Here is a 24,470-nt window from a genome sequence, read left to right on the forward strand (position 1 = left end):
AAGCACAAGAAAATTATCAACCCAGTTATAGGCTACACCGCAACTCATACTTTGCTCATCCGGAAAATATAATTTTGGCTATGATAACTCACCATCGACCACGTATTCGAGAACTAGGCCTGCGTGGAGTGATGAAAGCCAGAGCTGCAAAACCCAGCGGAAAAATACAAAAATTAAAAGTTCCCGCAAAGCTTAATTTTGATGCAGTGAAATACTTCGAATTGATTATTAGGACAGATCTTGCTATCACGGAGCCTCATATAATTAAAGCAATGACGGATGCTGAGCTCCTGCAATTCATCATGATAGATGTGATGTGACTCCCAATGTATTTTTCCCCAAATTTCCATGTGACACGCAGGCTGTTGAAAGGCTCGTGAAGCTGGTTACCGACGCATCTAAAGCAGTTTGTGGACCGAAATATCGAGACGGCTTCATTCGTGCCCGAATTGCTTCTCGTCAGTTAATGCCAACATTTGAGTCTAAACGTGACTTTACTCACTTCAATTTGTAACTGTTTGTTATATTGCTTGCAGTCTTTGTATGCATGAGCGCATAAATTAATGGGAACTGACTTTGCCAATGAGCCACCTGTCAACCCAGTCATATAAAGTTTAAGCTTGTGAGTCTATAGTTGGCCATCTGATGGTGAATGTTAATAGGCGTTTACCTGTTGGAACCGCGGGTGGTCCATCCGCCAAGTCACTTTAAAATTAATATGCTGAAAGAGGGTGAAGTCAAAACTCTTAATTACGCACATTTTCATTGTATTTAGTGTTATATTAGAACCTTTTGCCATGTCTGCAAAGCGAGGTAAAATCGAAAAAAAAAATTGCCCTGCAGTTCTTGTCTGTATAAGTGACTAAATTTGAATGTCGCGGGGGTGATCAAAAACTTGTTCAAACCTCTTCAATTTTTTACATTGTGTTTTGGTGATATATTGGCAACTTTTGCCATATCTAGCTAATTAAAATTGAGAAAAAAATTTTTTTTTGCCATTTTTGATCCACCCTAACGTGCAGGCACTGCTCTGAAAAGCGTTATGGTTTTGCTTCCAAGCAACCATTTGTTAATTTTTGTGCGTCTTTTTACTCCAACTAGGAGGCATCAACTTTGCTACCCTTATGTTCTTAGGTGAAACTGTCAGTTCATATAACTCCGTGGCGCAAAGACAGGGGAAATCAAGCGAAGTGGTTATTGTTTGCCTCATTTTTTTTTAATATTATCAGAAGCTAACAAGATTTAGGAAACTTTGTTTAGCCATTTTGGAAGCTGTGTTTTTTTGCAATTGCACCACTGTATATGCACAGTTTTTTTTTACCGTGATAATGGACCTGGGTAAGCTTGGTTGGTAGGCTACTCGATCATATAACTTATTTTCTTTCTTGAGTAGACAGAATCGCTGCCACGTGCTGAGATCGCCAGCACAGCAAACTATGAAACTAAGACGACCTTTTGACTTTTGGTGTTGCAAACTACGAAGTGATTAAACGACTACACTTTCTGCTAAAATAGTTTTTAAACCATTTTTACAAAATATGCTATCACCAATTTTGTCAATTTGCTTGTTTATAGCGGAAGGGACTTAATCGAGCAAGAGTTATCAGAGGATTTCACTTATAATATGACAAATAAAAAACGTGGTTTCTTCATCATTTTCTGCCAAGACGTAAGTTAATTTTGTTTTTTTCTGAAAAACTAAACTCACTTCCTAATCATTTGATTAACTTCTAATCCATTTCTTTATAACAAGTTTCGAATGATTGAAGGTTTTTGTGCTTTTGAACTTCTGATAGCCTAAATGTTGTTTGCGTACTTTTAGCTTTGCTGTACTCTGTATTAAAAATTCTTTAGGCGTAGCCTACCGACGATAGGATGGGACTTGGTTTAAACAGGTTTGTAAGTTAAACAGCATTATGCTCTCTATAATCGTAGAATGTTTTAAACCTTATTGACCAACAAGGAAATATCATACAATTGAATAAAAGCAAGGTGTCATCAAAATAAATCTCGATTTTTTGCTGAGCATCAAATAATAATTGTAGACGCATGCCAACCATGCTCATTGTGCCCAGAGCTTTATATGCTTGCAGTCTGTACTCATTTCATGAATTTAATGACATAAAAATGTGAGAATTGTTTCTACTTAAATTCTACGTTTAATCTACTCAACAACGTTCGTCAGTTGTGTAGCGGAACGTTGTTGTTAATTATGTTGCAAACAGAACTTGTCATTAACATCGTTCTTTGAATTTGCAGGAGTTCGACGACGATAAGGAGCTTCGTCTTGGATCTGATGTTGACTGCGTCCGTCTTGTGGAAGCTGCCCACAAGTTGGGTTTTTGGGAAATCAGGATATGTCGCAATTTTTGTAAAGAAGACGTTTTTGCAGCATTGGAACAAGGTAAAATGCTAATGCATTGTGGTTGTACCTCGTCGTCAAACCCTTGCGAAAATAAATGTCTTCTAGCAAAGCCACATTCAGTTTCTCTCATATTTGTCACTTTTCGTTTTTCAACGAAAAGCATTTACTATACAAAAAGTTTTGTAATTAGAGAAGATTTACAGCATTGTAGTTATTTTTTTCAGATGCTCAGTGCAGATATCATATGCTTAGCCAGAATAAAATCATGTAAAACAAAGGTGACTGCAGAAATAAAGCTGTGGGGTGACTCAGCAGGTAGGGAATTTGCTTTCCAGACATGTGATACTGGTTAGACTTTCGCAGGAAATTGGTTGTTCAAACTCATTGTTCCCCTTAATTTGCTTACATTAATCGGATTGCAAACAAACCGTAAAAAAGTTTATTTTCTTTGTTTTAGGGAAGGTGCTCTCCCCCTTTCCGTGAATCTACCACTGGCTGATTATTTGACAATAAATACACTTCGTATAGTGTTACTTTTTTCTAATTTGACATACACCCAAATGCTAGTTAAGGTCAAATTAGTTAAAACCAGAACAAACTTGTTTCAAAAAGAACAAGTCAAATTGTATTTCTTGAAATGGATTTTTTTAAAGCTGCAACACATATAAACAACACCAAAACTTTGTTTTAGGTGTAGCCTACCAGAAGTTCAACGCAATAGCTCCTTTCTCGTGATTGCAACAGTAATAATAAATTGTGTGGGTGTAGTTGCTGAAGGAAAGAAAGCCGAGTAAGAAAAGCTGACCACTCTACTGTTGTTAGTACTGATAGCTTTTGAGAAAACTTATTTAAGAAACATGAAGAAAAACCTCGCACCAGCAACCGCCAAGGCACATCTCAATGCAAAACTATGACGAAATTAAAAAACAAGAAATTGTTTTGGTATTTAAAGCTTGAGCCACTTAGCTATGCCCCAAGTAATTACACCTGTAAATTAAAAATTCTGTGTCTGAAATGTCGAACTTATTTTGAGGTATAGTTGGGATATGTTCGAGGTATGGTCGGGGTTCTTATTCCAAAAAAATATTTCCATTTTTTTTTTACATCAATTTAAATTTTTGAGATATAGTATAACTCCTGTGACGCTAAATTTGGCTTAGGCTTAGTATAGTTCAACCATGGCCTTTAAAGTTATTGGTAGCTTAGTCACATTTTGAAATTGCTTGCATAAAGGCTGATTTATGTCAATCTTTCTTTTTTCATAAATAAATATCTGTGGTTTCTTATAACTTTAACTATTTCAATATACTTGTTATTGTTGTTTTGGTTTGATTATACAGTGGCCTACTTAACATTTGACCTAAAAAAATAGAAGCCGTTAGAGATGAAGTGTGTGAACACTGAACAGTGCTAACACAATATATTCTTTGAATAGTTGAACATGAGAAAGTTTCCTGACTAAGAATATTACCTTACTTGTCAATATCATGTGTACGCGGAGAGTGCATCCAAATACTACAACGCAAACCAAGGACAAAACACAACATTGACAGAGTGTGAAGCAGTTCAGAGTGCAGATCAATGGCAAATTAGGAAAAAAATATCGTATTTAATAAACCTTTTTTGACAAAATTGTCGTAGTAGTAGATCAGTTTTAATTCGCTGATGTCACAGTTACAAAGGGTGGCCGGATTCATCTCCAAGTCCTGCAATCGCATTTGTATTCTGCCTCCACATCGATCTGTCTAATGCGTCCTTTCTTGTCATGTCCACCTTCCTGCTTTTCTCTTCAAAGTTTTCTTGGGTCTTACTTTATTCCTACGATCTTCGCACTTGCAAGTCCAGCGCTCTTCTTCAAAATATCATCTTTATCCCTTCACAAAACATGCCCAATTGCCCATGCCACCTTACTCTATTCACCTGCGCCAACTTATCAACATTCTTATTCAACCCAAGCAAGTTCATAAGTTCCATGGTATTTTTTTGTCTATCAGCTTCACACCATACTGCCCATTCCAGTGCTCTCTCAGTTTTTCTTAAATAGCCAATTTGTTTTCATGTAAGCACCATGTGTCACTTCTGTACAGCACTGCAGATCTCACACAAATAGAATAAATTTTCGTCTCATTCTCAACGAAAATCTTTTACTACATAGGCCTAGCAATATCTTTCACATTCAAAATAATCTCCGGTTTTGCATGTCACTTTTTCCATCTTTAAACACCTTCCATGTACCCACTTCCTGCATTTCTTAGACAACAGATTTTGGCATTGCTCTTCTTCCAAATACGCCACAAGCGTCGGTTTTGCTCATTATGGTTTTCCCTTTCGTTCCGCTTATTACGGCCTATGTCTTTTTGATGTTGACATGCATACCTTTACATTGAAGCGACTCCTTCCACTTTTCAAATTTCTTTCTCAGATCTTCCATTGTGTTACTCAAAACTAAATTATCGGCGTACAGTATCTCCATCAATTAATCTTCTCTTATACATTCGGTAATCATATCCATCACGGTAGCAAAGAGTAGAGTAGAAAAGACAGAATCCTGGTATAGACCAACCCCGAAAACTTGTCTGAGGAGACAATTCCAATGCGAAATCTCGTCCTTGCACCGCCATAAAGACTCATTACTGCTTGCACGAGTGCCTCAGGTATTTCTTTTTTTCTCACCTCCCATTCCATCAATCTTCTTGGAACTCTATCAAACGCCTTTTTCATGTCCACGAAGCACATGTACAAGTTCTTTCCCTTGTCCCGATGTTCCTCTTGCAACCTTCTTAAAATAAACATAGCATCTGTCATCCTCTACCTAGGCATAAAACTAAATTGCATTTCATTCAGGTTTACTAAAGATCTTATTCTATTCTCCAACACCCTTTCCGCTATTTTCAGTCAGTGTTGTACGCGTCAATGAAATAAATTGACGGCCTCAGCGTCAGCGCGAGTTGCCTAAAAACTTTACGGCGTAAAGTACTAGGTCAGCTCTTAACGAAATTGACGGCGTCAGCGTTAATTTCTAGCTCTATTTTAGCCAGGGTCTCACAAAACGGAAGTATTTCAACTAAGTGTAGGCTAACAATAGCTATGAATAAAGAGCAGGTATTATGTTTTGAGACTCTATTGTAATTAGCTGCTTAGCTTATTAGTTATTTCCTTGTAGAAACACAAGCATTTCAAACGGTTGGCTGATAATCTGCAGCGTTTCGGACGCATAATGTCCTTTCCAAATGAAAACATGTGCTCCACAGCAGCGCTGGATGGTATTGGTGTGTTGTATTTCAAGAACCAGCCTTAAAAACGCTCACTCGGAAATGTATCACTGTTCCAAGCGTTCCAAGCGTGCTTTGATGGTTTAGCATAGGGGTCACCAACTGGCGGCCCGCCACGATGTTATGTGCGGCCCGCGGAAGGTATCAGCGCACAAGTATAACCATAAATACTTTTCTTCAGAAGTTAAAGAGCATGGAGGCAAAAAATACTTTTCGGAAAGCATATTTTCGCTTTGCATACGATTCCACCGACCGATCAATCAGAATGTTGTTCTAGGTGGGGGTCGCTTAAAGTTATTCCAATGCGATGTCCAAACACACTGTCCCAGTGGTTGATTAAAACGTCTGTTTTCGAAATTATCTGTGAGCATAGGGTTGCTTATTTTAAGTTTGTAAACGTCATGTAAACACTAGTGTGCGTTTCACGTTTATTGTGTTTCACGAGCAGTGTTCCCTTTGTGCAAGTTTTTGTTGGCCAAATAGGTCGGTGTGCCAACTCAGTTTATAATACATTGGCAAAATATAAATTTAAAGACTTTTTCTGGTTATAGTAAGAAAATATTTATCTTAGTACTGCAAAATGTTGTTAATCAACAATTCTTGCCACGCTGATGACCACCACAAGTGACAGTTGTCTAATAATCAAGGAAAGATGGTTTTATAGACTCTCACAAATATGATGAAAAACCAACTCATTGCTTTTTTAGAGTGAAACCACTATTCATGAGTTACGATAGAAACGTTTTTTCGATGATTTCCACAAGCGTTTGTTTCATGGTGCCTGGTTTCTTTCTCCCTGTTATTGGAGCCTATTTTTCGCTGATATGTTTGCAGGTCACTATTGTTGCCTGTATTGCGATGTGTCAAACATTTCCTTGTTTACTGAAACTGTTAATTGCAACTTGCAAGATATCTTTTGTGAAGCGAAGTAACAACACCATACTCTTGGTTGGCGATGAATATTCTGATGAAACCACTCGCCTCGCTGTAAGTGCGTAAAACAAGTGGCCCTGTTTATTAGGCATTGTTAAAGAAATCAAAAGTGTTGTTAAAGGAGCTTGGCCTGGCAGTAGCGTTGTTCGATTAATTTTGTTGCTGTGGTATTCTAAGATAAATATTAACAACATTTAACGCTGGATTCATCAGTCGTCATCTCCGCCTGCAGCATATTGAGCATCAACATGGGTTATTTGCTTCCAAGAGTGACGATTTTGAGCCAACTCGCCCAGTGTCGCCAAGTTGAGTCCGGTCCATGATTGAATGTTGTCTTGCCATCGTTTTGGTTGTCTGCCACGTTTTTTTTTCCTTCTACTTTGCCTTCTGTGCAAACTTTACTGATTCCGAATTGTGATCTTTTAGTGTGGCCGAAGAGTTTTAAAACTTTTGATTTTATTATTGCTGCAATTGAATGCAGTTTTGTCATAGTTAAAAGATCTTCTGTTTTCGTGTGGTCAAGTAGCCTTTTGTTGGTCATGCTGATGATGTCCAAATTACGCATTCTTGACCGTACAGCAAGACTGGTAAAACGTAGGTGTTGAAGATTTTTGATTTCAGTTTGATTGGGAGTCTATTGGATGTTAGAATCTTTTTGTTCTTTCCAAATGCTGCCCAGTGCCCAGCCTAAGCCAATTCGGTGTTGCACTGCAGTCTTTCCATCGTTGGTCGCGGATAATTGGTGGCCAAGATATATGAATTGTATATAACGCTGGATACTGTGTACGAAATGCGTTCTTTTCTAACATAAAAATCAACCTACCTAAAATTTTATTAGTGCGGCCCGCCACAGCTGCTCTCCTTAGTGCCAAAGTGGCCCGCGTGCAAAAAAGGTTGGTGACCCCTGGTTTAGCATATATAAATCTTTTAACGAGGTCCACTGCAACAAAAACACTCTTTTCAGGGGCATAGAGCTCTTGAAATAAAGTATCTTCAACCTCCGCGATGATGTTATTTAATTTTTCGCTTTCTCTCTCTGATCCCTCGTTCTCGATACTGCTCATTGCTCACGATATGAGGGATCACCATTTGGCGAACTTCTTCCGCTTGTATTCCAGGTAGCAATTCCAACTAACGCGAAAGCGGGTAATTCGGATGAGTCGAGCTGGCCAAAATACATTGTGAAACTCTCATTGTGAAACGAGATAACAAAAAAATGACGCATAGCGCTTGACGCTTGAAATCGGCAAAATAGTGAAAAAAAATGACGGCGAGGCCGTCAACGTACAACGCTGTTTTCCGTGCATGTTCTACAGTCGTGGCCAAAAGTTTAAAACCATACTTGATTTATGACGTTTTGTATTACGTTATAATATTGCATCAGATATTGTTTCAGTTACATCCTCTTTAGGCTATTCTGGGTCGAAATCTGATGTAATCAGTCATTATTTAGCAAATATCAATTGAACATTAGCCAGTAGAGATTACTTTTCTGCATTATTTATCTGCCTAAAATGGGTAAAATGTGCTCTCTTTCTGAGGTTCAGCGATGTCAAATTGTTGTTCTCTACAGGGAAGGCTACACAGAACGTCAAATTGGTGAGCAGCTTGGGTTTAGTAAAACATCTGTGCATCAGGCAATTCTGAAATTTAAGAATTCAGAAACTTATGCTGATGCAAAACGCAGTGGTTGTCCAAAAAAAAAAAACTCCTAGAGCTGACATCTTCATGAAAAGGCAAGTGGTGAAGTCTCCAACATGTTCAGCCAAACAAATCAGGGCTGATTTGAATGAAGCCGGTATTCCAGTCAGCAGGAGGACTGTTAGCCGCCGTTTAGTTGTAGAATTTGGTCTGAAGTCACGAAAACCAGCAAGAAAACCGAGGCTTACACCAGCGATGAAGAAGAAGGGCCTCCTGTTTGCATTGCAGCACAAAGACTGGACTTCTTCCCAATGGTTTAAAGTTTAATTTTTGGACGAATCAAGTGTCCATCAGTTTGGTGTAAGAAAAAGAAATATCCGTCGACATTCAGGAACACAATTTGATAAAAAGTATACCCGGTAAACGATGAAACATCTACCAGGTGTGATGATATAGGGAGCCATTTCGACCAAAGGTACAGCCAAACTCTTTTTTCTAAAACCAGGAACCACGATGAACAGTCAGAAATACTTGAACTTAATGAAAGAGAAGCTACAACTGCACAATAATGCACATATCGGTTCACAAACGCACGATTTTAGTGCAAGATGGAGCCCTATGCCATCGTTTGAAGATAGTAACAGAGTTTTTAGGGCCAAGAAAATTACTCTTCTGCAGTGACCGGGGAACAGTCCCAATCTTAACTCTATCGAAAATTTTTGAACTTTTCTCAAGAATAAAGTTGCTGAAAAGCATCCCTCGAATATTCCTTCCCTACTTGAAGCAATCAAATTAGTCTTGATCCGTGAAATTCCTGAAAAAATTTTCAAAAATTCAATCGAAGGTATGCCGAGAGGAATCAAGGCCGTCATCAAAGCGAAAGGAGGACACACCAAATATTAAAAATTTGAGATTTTGATGCAAAATACAATATAAATGCTCATTAATTTGTCTTTATATAGTTTAGCAAGAAATAAGTAAAAAACGACAAGAAATAGGACAGAGAACTGATTTTCTCGAAATTTGCGGTGTTGATCTTAAACTTTTGGCTACGACTGTAACAATTTTTTCCTCTATATGACCCACATTAGATTACATCACTTTTTCTTTTGAATATGGATATCACCACGCTCGTCTTCCATTCATTTGGCATTTTTTTCTATCTAACACAAGCTGACTGATCTCCAGCATTAATTTCAATCGTATCTCCACTTGCACGAATTATTTCCACAGCGACTTCAGATAATCCAGGAGTCTTTCCCGATTTCATGTTCTTGCGTCACCTCCTCTCGAGTTACTCTTTTTATTGGATCTGCTACCACATTGGTTTCCACATTTTAATCTCAATTGTTATCCTCGTTCATTATCTTCTCCATATGTTCGTTTCAAATTCTTCCCTGTTCTTTCTCATTGAAACCAAGTCATCAATTTATTCCTTTATAATATTGTCCTCCATCCACGTCCTTGTTTCAGAACCTTCATAAACTTGTATACTTCGTTAGGACTGTTTAGTCAATTCTTGCTCAGTTTTTTCTTCATAGATTTCGCTATTTCGCTACTACTTTTTTGCCCGATTTTTCAATTGCTTGTACTTGAGCTTAATTTCTTCTGACCTATTTCTGTGCCAATCCTTGTACGCAACTTTTTTCTCACCAATTACTCCCCTCACCTCTTTATTCCACCACCACGTATCTCCTCGATCCATCCTGCGTTTTGTTTTCCCACAAACTTTATCGCAAGCTTGCAGAACTGCATTCTTGAAGGATCCCCATAGATCAGTCACATCGTTGTGAACAAAACTTTTAATTCACATTTTAAATCTTTCTCTTGTGTCGGCATCTTCTAACTTCCAAACTTTTTATGTGATCACCCTTATTTATCTACACTTTTCTTCAGACCTTTTTGTCCAAGTCGATAACGACCAATTCATGTTGAAGTTCGCATGGTATCGCTTTTTCATCTTTGATTAGTTTTCTTTTTTTTTCTGCCTACGAACCTAACGCCAATTTCCTCCTGCACTGAAAGTAAATTTTCTTCTTTCCTCTTTCTTTTTACTTGTCCACAAAACTCCGCAACGTGCAACCCTCTTCCTTGACTGCAAACGCTTTTTTGGCAGCCCTTTCTCGTTATGTGGCCAAAATATGGAAGTATCTGTTTGTCAGTTCTAGTTGTCAGAAATATATTTGGTTTAATTTGATTAAAAATTAATTGCTGTCTAAGCAACACGCGTCATCTTTTTTTAACACAATGATTCAAACAGGTAAGTTATTTTTCGTATTGTTTTTGTTTGATACAGAAATATTTCTTTATTTTAGTACGAACTCAGGACCACAGCGATCATGATTGCTTTGCTTGTGCTATTCTATCCCATGGAAGCAAAGGTGACGTCATTAAGGTGAAAGATGGGAAAATGCATTTGACGGATTTCATGGATCCTTTTAATGCCAAGAGTTGTCCTTCACTGAAAGGAAAACCTAAACTGTTTTTTATTCAGGTGAAGTTGTTATATTTATTTGCAATTTTGCTTGTGGAAGCTTTAGTATACAAACCGAAAAGGCTTATTTAGAGACTTAATCATGGAAATTCGCATACTTACAGAAGTTTCGAACCACTGGTGTGAGCACAGTCACCGAAATTGACAGAGTAGAAATTGATGTTTTGTTGTTTGTGAATTATTCCATTCACTAATTGACGCTGAATTGAAAACTGCTTTGAAAGAGCATTGCTCAAAAGCACTCACCGAAAATCAAACTATCGTTTTTTGATCTTGCTTTTTATACGAGGCAGGTGCGCAGGGTCAGATGGCAGAGAAGCCATGTTTCCGCCATCAAAACATTTTATTACCAGATAAAATTTTAAACCAATTAACGATTTTACTTTTTAGACTAAAACTTTATGAGGCTCAAAAGTTAAGTTATACCAAAACTTATTGGGCACTTCATTTTGATACCAATGTTTTTAAGCCATCGATGTGATCCTTAAGTCAATTTAATGATGTGTACTCAGCTAACCAGGTTATTCACATCCTTGATCAAATTACCAATGAGGTAGTCATAAAATCTGGATTTTTGAATTTAACGAAATGCCATATTTGTTATTGGCCAATGGCAATTTTTTATATTGACTATGAGCTTGGCAGTTTTTAATTTTTTTCCACAATTTAAGAAATCTTGAAATGGTTTTCATTTTATTCTGTATATCACGGCCATTCTAATTGATTGTGGGAATAATTGTGGGAATTTTTGTCCTAAAAACTCCTTTGAGAGTTTAGTCCTGGCAGTTTCACATACTTGTAAATGCTTTGAACTACTGGCGCAGTTACGGTCACTGAGATTGACTGATTGAAGTTTTCGATTGTTGTCGAAGTGTTGTCTGTGAGGTTTTTCTTCCACTAGGTATCGCTAAGTTAATTAACTGAGTTATTGGGGAGGCCACATATTTCTTTTTGAGCAGTTTTCAAAAGAGTCTTTATTATTTCCCAAATCATTCACTTGTTAGCTTAAACATATTTTTGTTTCAGGCATGTAGAGGATCGGAGAGAGATAAACCAGCAAGTTTAAACCTGGATGTCCAAACCGACGCAGAGAAAGAGTTTAAGGATGCGGTTGTGATATTCACAGCTGAACCGGATTTTTTAATTGCTTACGCTACTCCTCCAAGTAAGATAAGAGAACAGTTGTTATGTTGATATTTTTTGCTACTGACTTCACAATGCAGATATTAACGACCTGTTTTAGACTGATGCTGCTAGTTCGCTGTGATAGTAGCGGTTTACACTAGCTTTAGGAACACAGTTCTCTAGTCGCATGCTTTGAGGAATGGTGTTGGAGTCAGTGTGTCGTTGTTTTATGAGGTTCTTTTCTTCGACTTGAAGCTGCTGTATTGATTGCTGTCTGTTGAATTTATGTGTTGTTAGGCAATATCACTGTAAAAATTTGTGGAATCAGTTGATTAATCTATTACATAAGATAATTCTGTCCTTTCGGCACGGTTGTTGATCTTTGGACTCTGTCTACTTTTGAAAATAACATATTTGAAGGGCAATTGCACCGCGTCGTTCTCTCTTTTGAATTTACCATCATTGCTAAGTGAAATAGCTGTTGCAATAGTCTCAGAAACCGAAGATGAATGCGCAAGTGGATGCACGATTGGTGGTCACGTGCTATCCAATTTAGGCCATGCAGACGACATGGCCATCATCAACAACTCGAAACAAAACAATTAAGAATTCCTCAATAATCTGTCAAAAAAACGCTTCTAAATTCCGCCTTTAAATACATGTGTCCAAAACCAACTGTATGACCAATAAAATTAACAGCACAGTTAATTTCACTACACTAGGAAAACAATTAATCTAAAATTTTTAACGTTTACAGTTTACCAGTCGTGCTTTACAGTCTAGAACGCAAGAATTATACCTTTGTAACAATGAAAAAACTCACCACTTTTCAAAATCACATCATGAAAAGCATGACCAACAAACAGCTACTTGACCGCATAACAATAGAAGTGTTAATTTTTACAATCGCCTTGAACATCATGTCAAGTATCAGCCGAACAAGCGGTGCTTGTTGTTTCTAAAACACCTCTAACAAGCCAACCGTGTCTTTGTGTTAATAGATTATTACGTTACTTTTACAGACATAAAGCTTGCGTTTACTTGAGTTCATATCCCTCTTTGGTGGTCTATCGCATTGTACCAAAACAATTACATTTTAGAAATCCTTTGTTCTTCCGAAAAACAAATTTAAACAATTGCTGTCAGTTTTTAGACAAGAAACTGGCTTTGCAAAGACGTGACTCATAAAAGGGCGCCAGAATCTGTATTTTGTTGCTTCAGAAACAATATTTTTAACTTTCACTTCAGTAAAAAACAATTTTATGTCACCGTGCGAGCTAAAAATTAATCGGCGTTCTTCATCATCCATGTAAACGTTGACATAGCATGGCCAACGTTAATTCAACGTCTGTCATATGTCTGTATGGGACTGTAAATAGCCCACTGGCTAAGCGCGTTATCTCTTCGAAGCCTTTGTGGCGTCTTGAAAGATGCAATATCAACGTTGGTGAACGATCGCTATCTGCCTGCTTCTTTTAACCAAGGCATATTATTTGATATCATCTTTTTTTTCACTTGGTCTTTAAATAATACAGCTTCTCTGTGTTTTGCTACATCAGCATAATAAGCATAATATCTATAAGCATAATGTCATAATAAGAATAAAGCATCAGCATAATAGTTTATTAAAGTGAACGTTTGTTTATTCGTGAAAGCATAGACGAGAAATTCTCTTGCGTTTTATATTAGCTGCATTTTGTAAAACGAGCTGTTCAATCTTAATTCTTAAGCATAAATTGAGAAACATTATGTTAAATATTTCTTGACCATTTACTAAGTGCAAATTTTTTATTCTATTTGAATAAAAAACATTAGTAGAATCAATTGCTGTATGACTGTTACGACTTTACTATCATTTGGATTATTATTTGTACGGATTAATTGCTTCAAGCCCTGCTGCCTCGGTGAGTCAACTAAACCAGTGTTTCTCAACCTTTTGTGGTTCATGACCCCTTTTAGGTGTTTAATACAGCCTGCGACCCCCTTCCTGCTATGTTTTTCTACAGATATAAAAATCAGCACAAAAATACATTTCAATAACATGTAATTTCAAAGAACTGCTGAATGTCACAAATTTTAATGCGACGGTTGACTTTGCAACTGCGTTGAGTGCTTGATAACGCCAATCCCATTATCATCTTCAACTTTCTTTCGATTTCTTGCCTACGTTTTGATATGGACAAGAGCTGAAAAATCACTTTCGCAGAGGTATGTTGTGGCACATGGAAGTAATTTTCGAAAAGCTAGTTCAGATAGTTGTGGGTATGATTTACGCATAGCACACCAGAACTGAAAGAGTGGCATTTCATGAAAAACGTCACATGCAGAAGAATCATTTTGAAAGTCATAAAATTGGTCTTGTAATTCATCTAGAATATCAGCATTCAGCAACATCCAAAGCAGTAGAGAACGGATTTCGTAAAAATGCGGCATCTCTTTCTTTGAGCTCAGAGAAATATCGTTCTACTTAAACAAACGATGATAAATTGGCCTACAACCGAGCTACGCGTTTTTTTTCGTAACAGTGCAACCAGTCACTTGCTACGACATTACTGTATAGGTTACTAAAGTGATTGCTGCAAAGATTTTTCATTTATCCGGAAATTTTCGCGATTTCAAAAATATTTTATGAATATCTATGCGACCCCCATGAAATGACCTTCGCAACCCCCAAGTTGAGAAACGCTGGACTAAACCATCTCCACCAGCTCTATTTAGGATTGAAGTATAGCTGCGCACTAGCTTTGTTAAGTAAAGTTGAGATCTTGTAAACTTGTGACCTTCTGACCTTGTGATCTTTTGACTTTTCCGCCACAACATACTAACAGAACAAGACCTTGTTCAGATTCAATCTACTTGGTTTGTTTCTCTGTCTGTTGGAGATCTCAAAACCGTATAACTAAGCGACGCATATAATAATCCGATCCACTGTTTGATGCCAGTGAGAAAGATATTCTCTATAGTTGATTTTGCGCAAAATTTTACAAGAAGACCTATTGACTATTACGACCCTATACCCAATTGTAGCAACAATAAATTCAAAAATTCTAAGGCTGTTCGGCCATACTAAAAGATCAAAATACACTCTACACAGTCAGTACAATTTGCATAGAAGGTAAAGTTAATGGAAAGAAAAAACGTAGCAAGCAACATCCAGGCATGGACCGAACTCAATTTAGCTCACGATATTAAGTGAGCTAGTAAGAAACCGTGACATAGAAACAGATAATTCATAGCAACTTTGTAATCTGCAGGTTGCTGCAGCAGATAGGGCGTTTTGACCAATCAGAAGGCAGGATTTAACGCGGATGAAACGTTTTTCGCGAGAAAACTCGCAACGTTTGCCTATGATGTCAAAATTTCCATAAGTATTCCAGCAATACACTTTGATAAATCTGACAAGTAGCCTATCAGACGATGCAAAACTTTAGTTGTATTTTTTTTTCAAAACTTGCCTTCTGACTCTTTCCAAGTTCGATTTTGACAAATAATGTTGCGATTGTGAGAAGCCTGATCTCTTGGTAGCCACTTTAACAAGTCGAAATTCTACCACTAAACTTTACTATAATGAAACCGCCAACCAATCATAAGCTACGGTTTAAGGGACGTAAAAAATGGCGGAAAGAAGATGATAGAAAGCAAATTAAGTGATGGATTTTTTGTCAGCTGGTTGGCTTAAGCCTTAGGGGTTAGGGTTAGGGCTAGAAAGTAGTCATTTCATTGACGCGGGTTCGATTCTCACCTCTGCTATTGCTCTTTTTCTTCTGTAATTACCAAATAAAGTTCAAAACAAGCATTAACTCTCTGAATGAGTGCTAGAAGGGTCGCAATTGGACAGTAGCCTCTTATAACATGTTCTGATTGGTTGGCGGTTGCATTGTAGTCATTCGCAGTGGCAGAATTTCGACTTGTTAAAGTGGCTACCTGATCTCTTGAACTTTTTCGGAGATATTGTCTTCTGATTGGTCAATAAACCTTATGCGCTGCAGCGACATACAGATTACAAGTACTAACCCATGTTGATCAATGATGAGCAATCTGCTTCAAAAGGAGATGGCGACTGAACAACGAACATATAGCCTAAATAACTACATTGTTTGTTTGTAACTGAAAACACTTCTTTTTACAGCCTTTGTAGCTTATCGACACACAAAGAAGGGCAGTCGGTTCATTCAAATTTTATGCAAATGCTTGCTTGAGTGTGGCCACAATCTGGAACTGATGCAGGTAGCCAACACTCTTAATGCAGTGGTAGCCTACAAAGAAACCTGCGCTTATCAAATGTTCATGCTACCGTACACGTTTAGGTCTTTGCGTGCCACAAGTTCAGTTAACATCGCTGTAAAAGCGTTTGTAGGTTATTAATGTTCACTAGACAAATGTACTGTAGCTATGTAACTCCCACTTATTTTGAATAAGATTTGAGGGTGGTAAATGACCGGCCGCACTGAGGGTATGGAGCTTTCATTAAGTAGTTTTGAGAATGAAGTAGTTTTTTGGTCTGATTTTTATGAAATCAATACAGTGATTTAAAACAAAAACATTCATCTAACTTTCAGATAATGATCAAAGTGAACAACGATTTGGCGCAATTTCAACAAGACAGCCAAAACTCGGGTGATGAGCATCAAAGGGAAGAAGTACAAATTCCTTCTATTACAACACAACTCCGTTCTGAAGTGAAGTTTGTTGGTAAAGGAGCTGTTGCGTAAGTCTACAATGCCTTATGAAGAACCAATATTCAGCAATATTATTGTATTGTAAGTTGAATGCCTTTTGCATTCAGCCAATCTCTCCTGTAAGATTTATTTTTATCTTTCTAATCTTTCTATGTGTTTATAAATCTGACATAACTGAATTAATCCCAGTTATGGAACTGTATAGAAAGAGTTATAGTAAAACTGGTCATATGCCAGCAGTTAGTGAACCAAAATTCTTAAACTCTTGATAAACGTAATAATTTGTCTTCACTCTGATAAATTTGAACATTTCAATTCAGTTCAAAAACTAAACAAAAATTTCTTTGAGAGCAAAACAGCTGGACTCGTGAACTAGACCACTAGGCGGCGCAATAGTAAATATCTTACAGGCTCTTAAAGATTGCGCAGCTCACTAATAGGCCTACAGTTCAATCATTTTGCCATTGCTACTCTTGTAGAGACCTCCTATGAACTATTGTTATTCACAACTTTTCATAGAATATTTTCTGTACAATGTTTGCTTTTTGAAGTTTTCTTATGCGTGAACGGAATTGTCCGTTTCCTGACAAATCATTTTCTTTAGACTAGGTCATAGAACGGGTTAGGGCTTTCTTCGATGTTAATTGTGATCCTCAGTTTATGTTTTATTATCCTGCACTGGTAGTCTTCTCTGCTTCTAATAACGTTATCGTAACAATTTAAACAATATACTTTTTTCATATAAAAAGGAATAGTAGAGAAAGGTTTTGACTTTAATAATTCTAGAACTTGAAACAAAAGTGCGAAACCAAATTGTCGCCTGATCATTTCATTGCAATTGTGGTTTTAAAAATCAAACCGTTTATGACATTCTGTAGCCTAAGGTTTTATTTTTTGTCAATTTTAATTTTTGTCTTCTGCAGACTTGAAGACAACTCCACTAATAGCTTTGATGTGAATTACAAGATGACAAATGCGAAACGCGGATGCTTCATGATCTTCATCCAAGATGTAAATCCGTTTGAGATAAGTTTGATTCGTATAATTTTGTGCTTTGTCAGAAAAGTTTTTTCTGGACATAAAATAACAAGGATAAATATGTAGGCTAAAAATTCAGATTGTTGTGGAATTTTCCAACTTGCATTATCCTTAATAATCTGATTGTGGGTAAAACAAACATTCTTCCTCAAACTCCCTAATTAAAACTAGCAAAGGTATCGATGATACACCAGCCTACATGACTATATTTTCTTTTCAAATTTAAATTTTGGTAGCCTATCTCAGTCGTGGACCATACAAGCTTCTCGGGCGCAGACCTTGAGTAAGAGTTTTTGAAAAATTGTTGAAAGTTCAATTGATTTTCAGAAATTCGAAAAAAACTTAAACCACGTGCCACGCGATGGGTCTGAGGCTGATCTTAAATTGCTGAAAAACACTGCGAAAGAATTGGGATTTGATGATGAAGATGTTAAGGTTTCTCTCAACTTGAGGCGAAAGGAAATTTCGGACAAGTTGGAAGAAAGTGCGGGATATAATAAATTATTAGATCATGTGCTAAATGCATTCACATACGAGATGAAAATACAACACAAAACTAATTCTATTATAACCAAACTATGCCTATTATCACTTTTTTATTAGGCTTGCATGATGAATTCATTTTTTCATCGTATTTTTGTTGATGTCTATTTGACAAACTTTGCTAAAAGAGGTCGTAACATGCTATGAACATTTAGAATATCGCTAAGTTACTAAAGATTTGTTAGTGTGTAAATAAAATAACGACAGAATGCTTAAGATGAAAACTAGCTTAACATTTTTCACAATTGGTAAAGTAAGTTTATTTGCATTTTTTTAGATTTTTGTAACTTTTGGCAAAAAATTTATAAAATGTTTTGCTTCAGTGCGAAATGAAGATCACAGCAAGTCCGACTGTTTTGTTTGCGCCATCCTTTCCCATGGAAAACAGGAAGACATTATTCATGGAAACAATGACAATATTTATGCGAAAGGAGACGCAATTTATGTGAAAGATGAAGAAATGAGCTTGACCAACTTTTTGGACCCATTCAACGCCACAAATTGTCCCACACTTAGCGGAAAGCCAAAGTTGTTTTTCATGCAGGTCGTTCTTGAGTTAAACAAATATTAACTTTTTAAATATGTAAAACGACATGTGTGGACTTTTATTTTTGAAATTCAGTTCCCACGACGAGGAAACTCTTAAGCAATCGCAAATACATTGTCGTTGGTGATGCAAGAATTAAATCGCATGTGTGCTGGGTTAAGGTTTGATTAAACTTTAGACTAGAATTTGAGATGTGGAATGAACTTACAAGCAAATAACTCAAGTTTAACAAATTCAACTCATTTGCATAACAATACGAAAGATATTACCACATCACTAAGGATGATGGACACCGAAGTAATTTTATGACTTGTGGAATTAAAAGATGAAACATCAAGAACAAATAAACTTAAGACTAAACTTTAACTTTTTTGCGCCCAGCATTGTTTCGCAGTTTGATTGAAACACTCAAACGGTTTTGAAAGGCTACATTTCTGATACAGTTTCCAATAGCATGACAACATTTAGAATTCCAAGTTTTGTCCCTAACAACCTTGATATTTACCATCTAGCAACACGTATTTAAAAAAGACTTGATTAATTCATAAATAGTCTGCTGCAAGTGCAAGGAAAGCTTTTTGACAGTCATTTTTTAAATTATGCTGGGCACAATAGAGTTAGATTTTTCAAACATTGTCCCAATGTAGGAACTCACTAAGCATGGCCAGGAATTAATTTTTATTTTTCAACGTATAATTTGTTTAGACTTGCAGAGATGATTATCTTCAAAACAACCCAGTTGAAACCAATTCCGATGTTGTTATGGACGCAATTCCAATTATGGAAAACTTTGAATATAAACGACCTAACCCTTCCCGTGAACCACCATCATTTGACTATTCTGAAATGAAACCTCTGAAAATCCCAGCGCAATCAGATTTCTTGATTGCCCATGCTTTTCCTCCAAGTAAGTTTATCAGAGTCTTTTACAAGGCAGCAGTTGTGAATTGAGAAAACGACAACTGAGCTTGCAACAACTGAGCAAGCGACAACTGAGCTTGCAACATTTCAGCAAGTAGCGGAAGTTGACGAATGATGAAACTGAGCAAGCAGAAACTTGGCATGTCACAAGTCAGACAATTCAGTTCAGAAAGCGAACGTCGTTGTGTGAGCCTCTAGGGCCGCAGGTCCTGTTTTCTTTTTGTCCTACCCAGGCTTACTCATGGCAGTTAAAGACTTCAATTTAATGGACGAGTAGGCAAAGACGCCAATTTTTGTGTCTACCCTCAGACATGCTTTAACGGCATATTTGCGCCAGAAACGAAAAGTTAAATGTTAAAATCTAGTCTATTATTATTTGTTTGGCAACAATAGCACAAAAATACACCAAATGCACACACTGACCAATGACCATACTTATTACCTACTACTCAATGTATCAAATATATACCGATTTTGGTTACTAACAGATCGGCTTTCAGGTAAATTCTAAGCTGCACGTTGTCATGACCTGTGCACAAATGTCGCCATGACCCAAACATCTCTGCCACTTATAAATGAATGAGTCGGAGTAATACATTGTTCGCCTCACTCCACAGCCCTGTTTGATAGCCAATGTTGTGCTTAGTTCAAATTACTTCACCATTAGCAAACGTCAGTTATAGGAACTGCGTTGCAATGCAGTTCATGTTTTTATATAAGCAACTGAGAACAACAAAAGATGAAAAACATAGCTAAAGGAAAACAAATTAGTAAATTTATTTAAAATAATACTTATACCGCTTTCTTCTACAAAACAACTGAGGGGGTGACAGCATCTAGGGGAAGGTATGGACTGATGAGCCACTTTTTCACATTAAAAGCTATAGTTGGTTAACTAATTACTCTATGATAACGAAACTTCCACACAACATAGTGTGATCGCTTCAGTATATTGTGTAAAAAATTCAACCACATATAATGATAGGATCAACAAAAATATTTGACAACATTGACGGTGATCAGAGTGGTTCAAGGGTGCAAACGCGTTTGGACCCTTGAACCACCGGGTATGGACCCTTGAACCACTCTGATAAGTTTGACCTTAAAGATGTTTAGAGCAAATTTTATGATACAATAAATACACTGTCAAATGCGCACACTGCTAACAGTTTGCAGAAATAGATTAAGCAATATTAAACTGCGAAAAGTCGGTTCAAAACTTTTTAATGTCAACTGTTTGTTTTGTCGTTCCTGCAAGTGGTGGAAGGAGGACAAAAACAATTGATAAGGCATCACCAGCTTCGCTAGTCATTTTATAATACTTTACACTCAACTTACAATACACAATAATTTCTAAAATAAAAAATAAATGAAACATGTTTATTGTCCCTCAATTAGGCATTGTGCTAACCCATGAACTATGTGGTTCAAGGGACAATACTTTTGGTGGATCATCGGTCAGAACTGTTGGTGACAAAGTTCCATCTTAGCTTTACCTAATTAGAATGAAGTAAAGTCTAAATGAACTGTACTAAATTCTGCACTATATAGCCCATTACAATTTCTGAATTTTATATCTCGATGCTAGCTGTATTTAAGTTTCTGTAAATCTCCAAACGCAAATAAGAAATTTTATTAAAACACCTCAAAATCACACCCCACCCTCTAACTTGCAAAAATTTAAAAGATTCCATCCAGAACTTTCCAAGAAATACAATTAGACTAAATGCAACTTATTTAGTTGATAAAAAATCTACTATAAGGTTTTATTCGAATTTGGAAGGGGGTGGTTCATGGGTCAGGTATGGTCATGGGTCCATACCTTCCCCTACATTTTTTATGGACGAGCCGCCACCGGGCACGATGTATTTAGGGGGGTATCTTTTAATTGGCATGTTACAAAACGTCTAAGATCACTTTCATACCTTCCGTCGTGTCTCTGTCCGATCCTGAAAGATATTTGAAAGACACTACTGTAATATAAGTTTTAGTTATTTTTGCCGCTAAAGCAGCTTTAAATTATGCAAAACATAATCTTTTAAACTTGCGTAATTGATAATGCCACATCATGATCAGTCGCCATCTCCGCTCGCAGCAGATTGCACATCAGCATGGCTTAGTTGTTTCCAAGAGTGTTGATTTTGAGCTCAATAACCGACCAACTCATTAACACCTATTTTATGCAGGTTGTGACCCGTGGTACACAGACCATGGAAGTCGATTTGTTCGAGGGCTGTGGCAATGCGTCCGGGAATATGGTCAAAAAATGGAGCTAATGCAGGTTAGAACTTGTTGCAATGATGTGGCGTTAGCGAATTTTATGTAAATCTGTCATGGCAACACTAGCATTAGCGATCGTAGAAGCATTACATATATTGCCAGAGTTCTGGAAACGGAGATTGTTATTATTACAATTTTATTGCAGACAAAACTTTGTCCACAGTTATCACACAAAAAACGACAAAACAAGCAAACCAGACAGTTTGATCAATTTGAAGTTATCTGATAATCTGTAAAAACAGTCAGAATTCATCAAAGACATTATCAGACTCTTACCGGAGTTATTGCAGCGCTGGATCACTGAAAACATGTTTTTTCTCAATAAGACGTCAAAGTAATAATATTAGAATCAATATGATGTTCAAGTGCACTCACATAACGTGGCAGATTATATGATGTAGCATTCTAAACTAGTCATTGTAAGCAACTCGTAAACAACTAAAACAAGAAAGACGATATTTATGCAATAGTTGCGAAGCATAAAAAGACGTGGCCTACGTTATGAGCGAAACAGAGTATTCGTAACAGTCGCTGACAATTTGTAAAATCGCAATTTTAATTTGTTGGCAATGCAATAAAGTGAGCGCATTTGCCGCAAAATATCCAGTCCATTAGATGAACAGTTATGTATATAAACACCTAAGTACTTAACCGATTAAAAAAAAAACATTTTCTCACCCCCATGCGAGACCTGTGGGTCTCGAGAAAGTTTAAAATGTTGAGGAGAAAATAGCGAACTAAACGATTTTTTAAAATTGTTACAAACTCCGTTTGAGACCCCAAAATATTTTGATAACGTTTTGCCCAACCGGATCTTCATGGTTTGTTCACGGTACCTAGACTTCAAAATACGAACAAAACACATTGAAACATGACACAAGATAAGTTTTGTATACAGTAGATAATGATTTACTTTGTCAAAGACCTGGAAGCATCAAAAAAGATAGAATAAACTGGAGTAGAATTGTTTGCATAAGATGATACAACTTGTTTCAAGAGAAATACACTCATGTCGGTGCTCTAATTAGCATTAAAATCGAATTGATTGTCGTTAGTATTTAAGAAAGAAAATGCATGACTGAGGATAAACCGCTTAAATAATTTAGAACTAACTGTGGCTACAGCTATAGGTCGATAGTTACTAGCATCTTGGATGTTGCCATTGAGATTTTTTACAACTGGGATAAAAACTGTGTCGACACATGACTTTGGTAGGTGCCATGGCGTAAACACAAATTAAATAAAACACTTAAGTGAAAGCAAATAATGTGGTTCACATAAATGTTCAGCAAAGATTTTATCGGACCCGGCCGAACTTAGTTTCAACTTACACAGTAATGACCCAATAGTATCAATACAACACACAAAGTGAGACATGTCATTACATCTCGAGCGATCTAGAATTTGAGATTGAACAAATTCTTTTTCTTTAGTACTTGAACAAGAATTTATAGTTTTGTTGTAGTGATTCTTTCACATAGCCTAACAGCAATATCGTCAGACTAATAAAATAATGGCGTAACTCATTTTTTCTGGTTTTGAGATAATCGAAAAAAACTCTCTACACAGTTGTTTTTATCATATTTATTGTATAGTTAAACAAAAATAGCATGTCGACACAAGTACAATAAGCATGTATACTTTGATTTGCTTCATTTTGCATCCCATAATGTGCTGGGATGACTTAGGCCATTTTCCGAATGCACAGACATGACTTATGCCATTTGATATTTTGAGTTTGTCAATATGAGTTTTTTAACGGTGACATAATAACAGTAATAATACGACTAGAATTAACAGGAAAATCCCTAATAGCAACTCCAATCTAACGATAGGAGTTATATTTCATGCTAGACCAGTGCTCTTCAACAGGGGTTCCGCGGAACATGCAGTGGGGTTCCGCGGAACATGCAGTGGGGTTCCGTGAGTTTTAAGGGTTCCGCAAGGGTTCCTCGTTTTATTTAGGGAAATTGATTTCTTGCTTCAGCATTTTGATGCGTCATTCCGATTTTTTAAATCACTGCACCGCATTCACACTTCAAGTAGGCCAGTTTGTTAAACGAGGGGTTGACTGCAGTTACCAACCGAATAAAACATTGCTATAATTGTTGCGTCACTGGCTGTTCATTGTTATTCTATTAACAATAACGTTATTGTTGCATCACAGTCATAGGATGTAGCCGATGTACAGATCACAGAAGTACAAGCAGACTGAGTAGAGACTTGAGCTGCTGTTGATCCTTTGTGAGAATAAAGTAAAAACAGTTTTTAACCAAATTTTTATTGTTTAGTCAAGCCAGATGAAACAAAATAGCATATTTTCTTATATGAAGCCAAAGAATAGCAACAGCGAAGGTGTGGGCGGAAATGAGCCTTGTAGTTTATTTGTAACAGAGACACTTCCGCCGAAGCGGACCAAATGTAATTCAATTGTCAAGGTTAGAAAATGGGACGACGCATATTTGAGATACGGGTTCTTTTTGCCGGATGACCAACTTTTGAATGTAGCTCCTCAGCCCGAATGTTTGATTTGCTGTAACAGACCTTCTAATTCAGCCATGGTCCCGGCTAAATTACAAAGACACTTAGAAACAAATCATTCTGCGTACGCGACAAAGACTATCTCATTTTT

General features: G+C 36.9%; 1 protein-coding gene across 2 annotated transcripts in view; it reads left to right on the top strand.

The window, feature by feature from the left end:
• The first annotated feature begins 1,599 nt into the window (after positions 1-1,599).
• The window catches only part of LOC145769256 (uncharacterized), a 195,889-nt gene continuing 173,018 nt past the window's right edge, over positions 1,600-24,470 (top strand). The window contains exons 1-11 of one of the 2 annotated variants that reach the window (XM_082580839.1): positions 1,600-1,669; positions 2,260-2,404; positions 10,527-10,705; positions 11,732-11,870; positions 15,960-16,057; positions 16,390-16,538; positions 17,433-17,520; positions 17,875-18,031; positions 18,414-18,634; positions 19,343-19,544; positions 21,745-21,839. In XM_082580839.1, coding sequence (XP_082436965.1) covers positions 1,625-1,669; positions 2,260-2,404; positions 10,527-10,705; positions 11,732-11,870; positions 15,960-16,057; positions 16,390-16,538; positions 17,433-17,520; positions 17,875-18,031; positions 18,414-18,634; positions 19,343-19,544; positions 21,745-21,839 — 1,518 coding nt within the window. In that variant the 5' untranslated portion in view covers positions 1,600-1,624. The remainder of the gene's footprint in view (positions 1,670-2,259; positions 2,405-10,526; positions 10,706-11,731; positions 11,871-15,959; positions 16,058-16,389; positions 16,539-17,432; positions 17,521-17,874; positions 18,032-18,413; positions 18,635-19,342; positions 19,545-21,744; positions 21,840-24,470) is intronic. The other variant, XM_082580838.1, reaches the window with a different exon arrangement.

Source organism: Aplidium turbinatum, chromosome 4 (assembly GCF_918807975.1).
Source record: "Aplidium turbinatum chromosome 4, kaAplTurb1.1, whole genome shotgun sequence".
Lineage (NCBI taxonomy): Eukaryota > Metazoa > Chordata > Ascidiacea > Aplousobranchia > Polyclinidae > Aplidium > Aplidium turbinatum.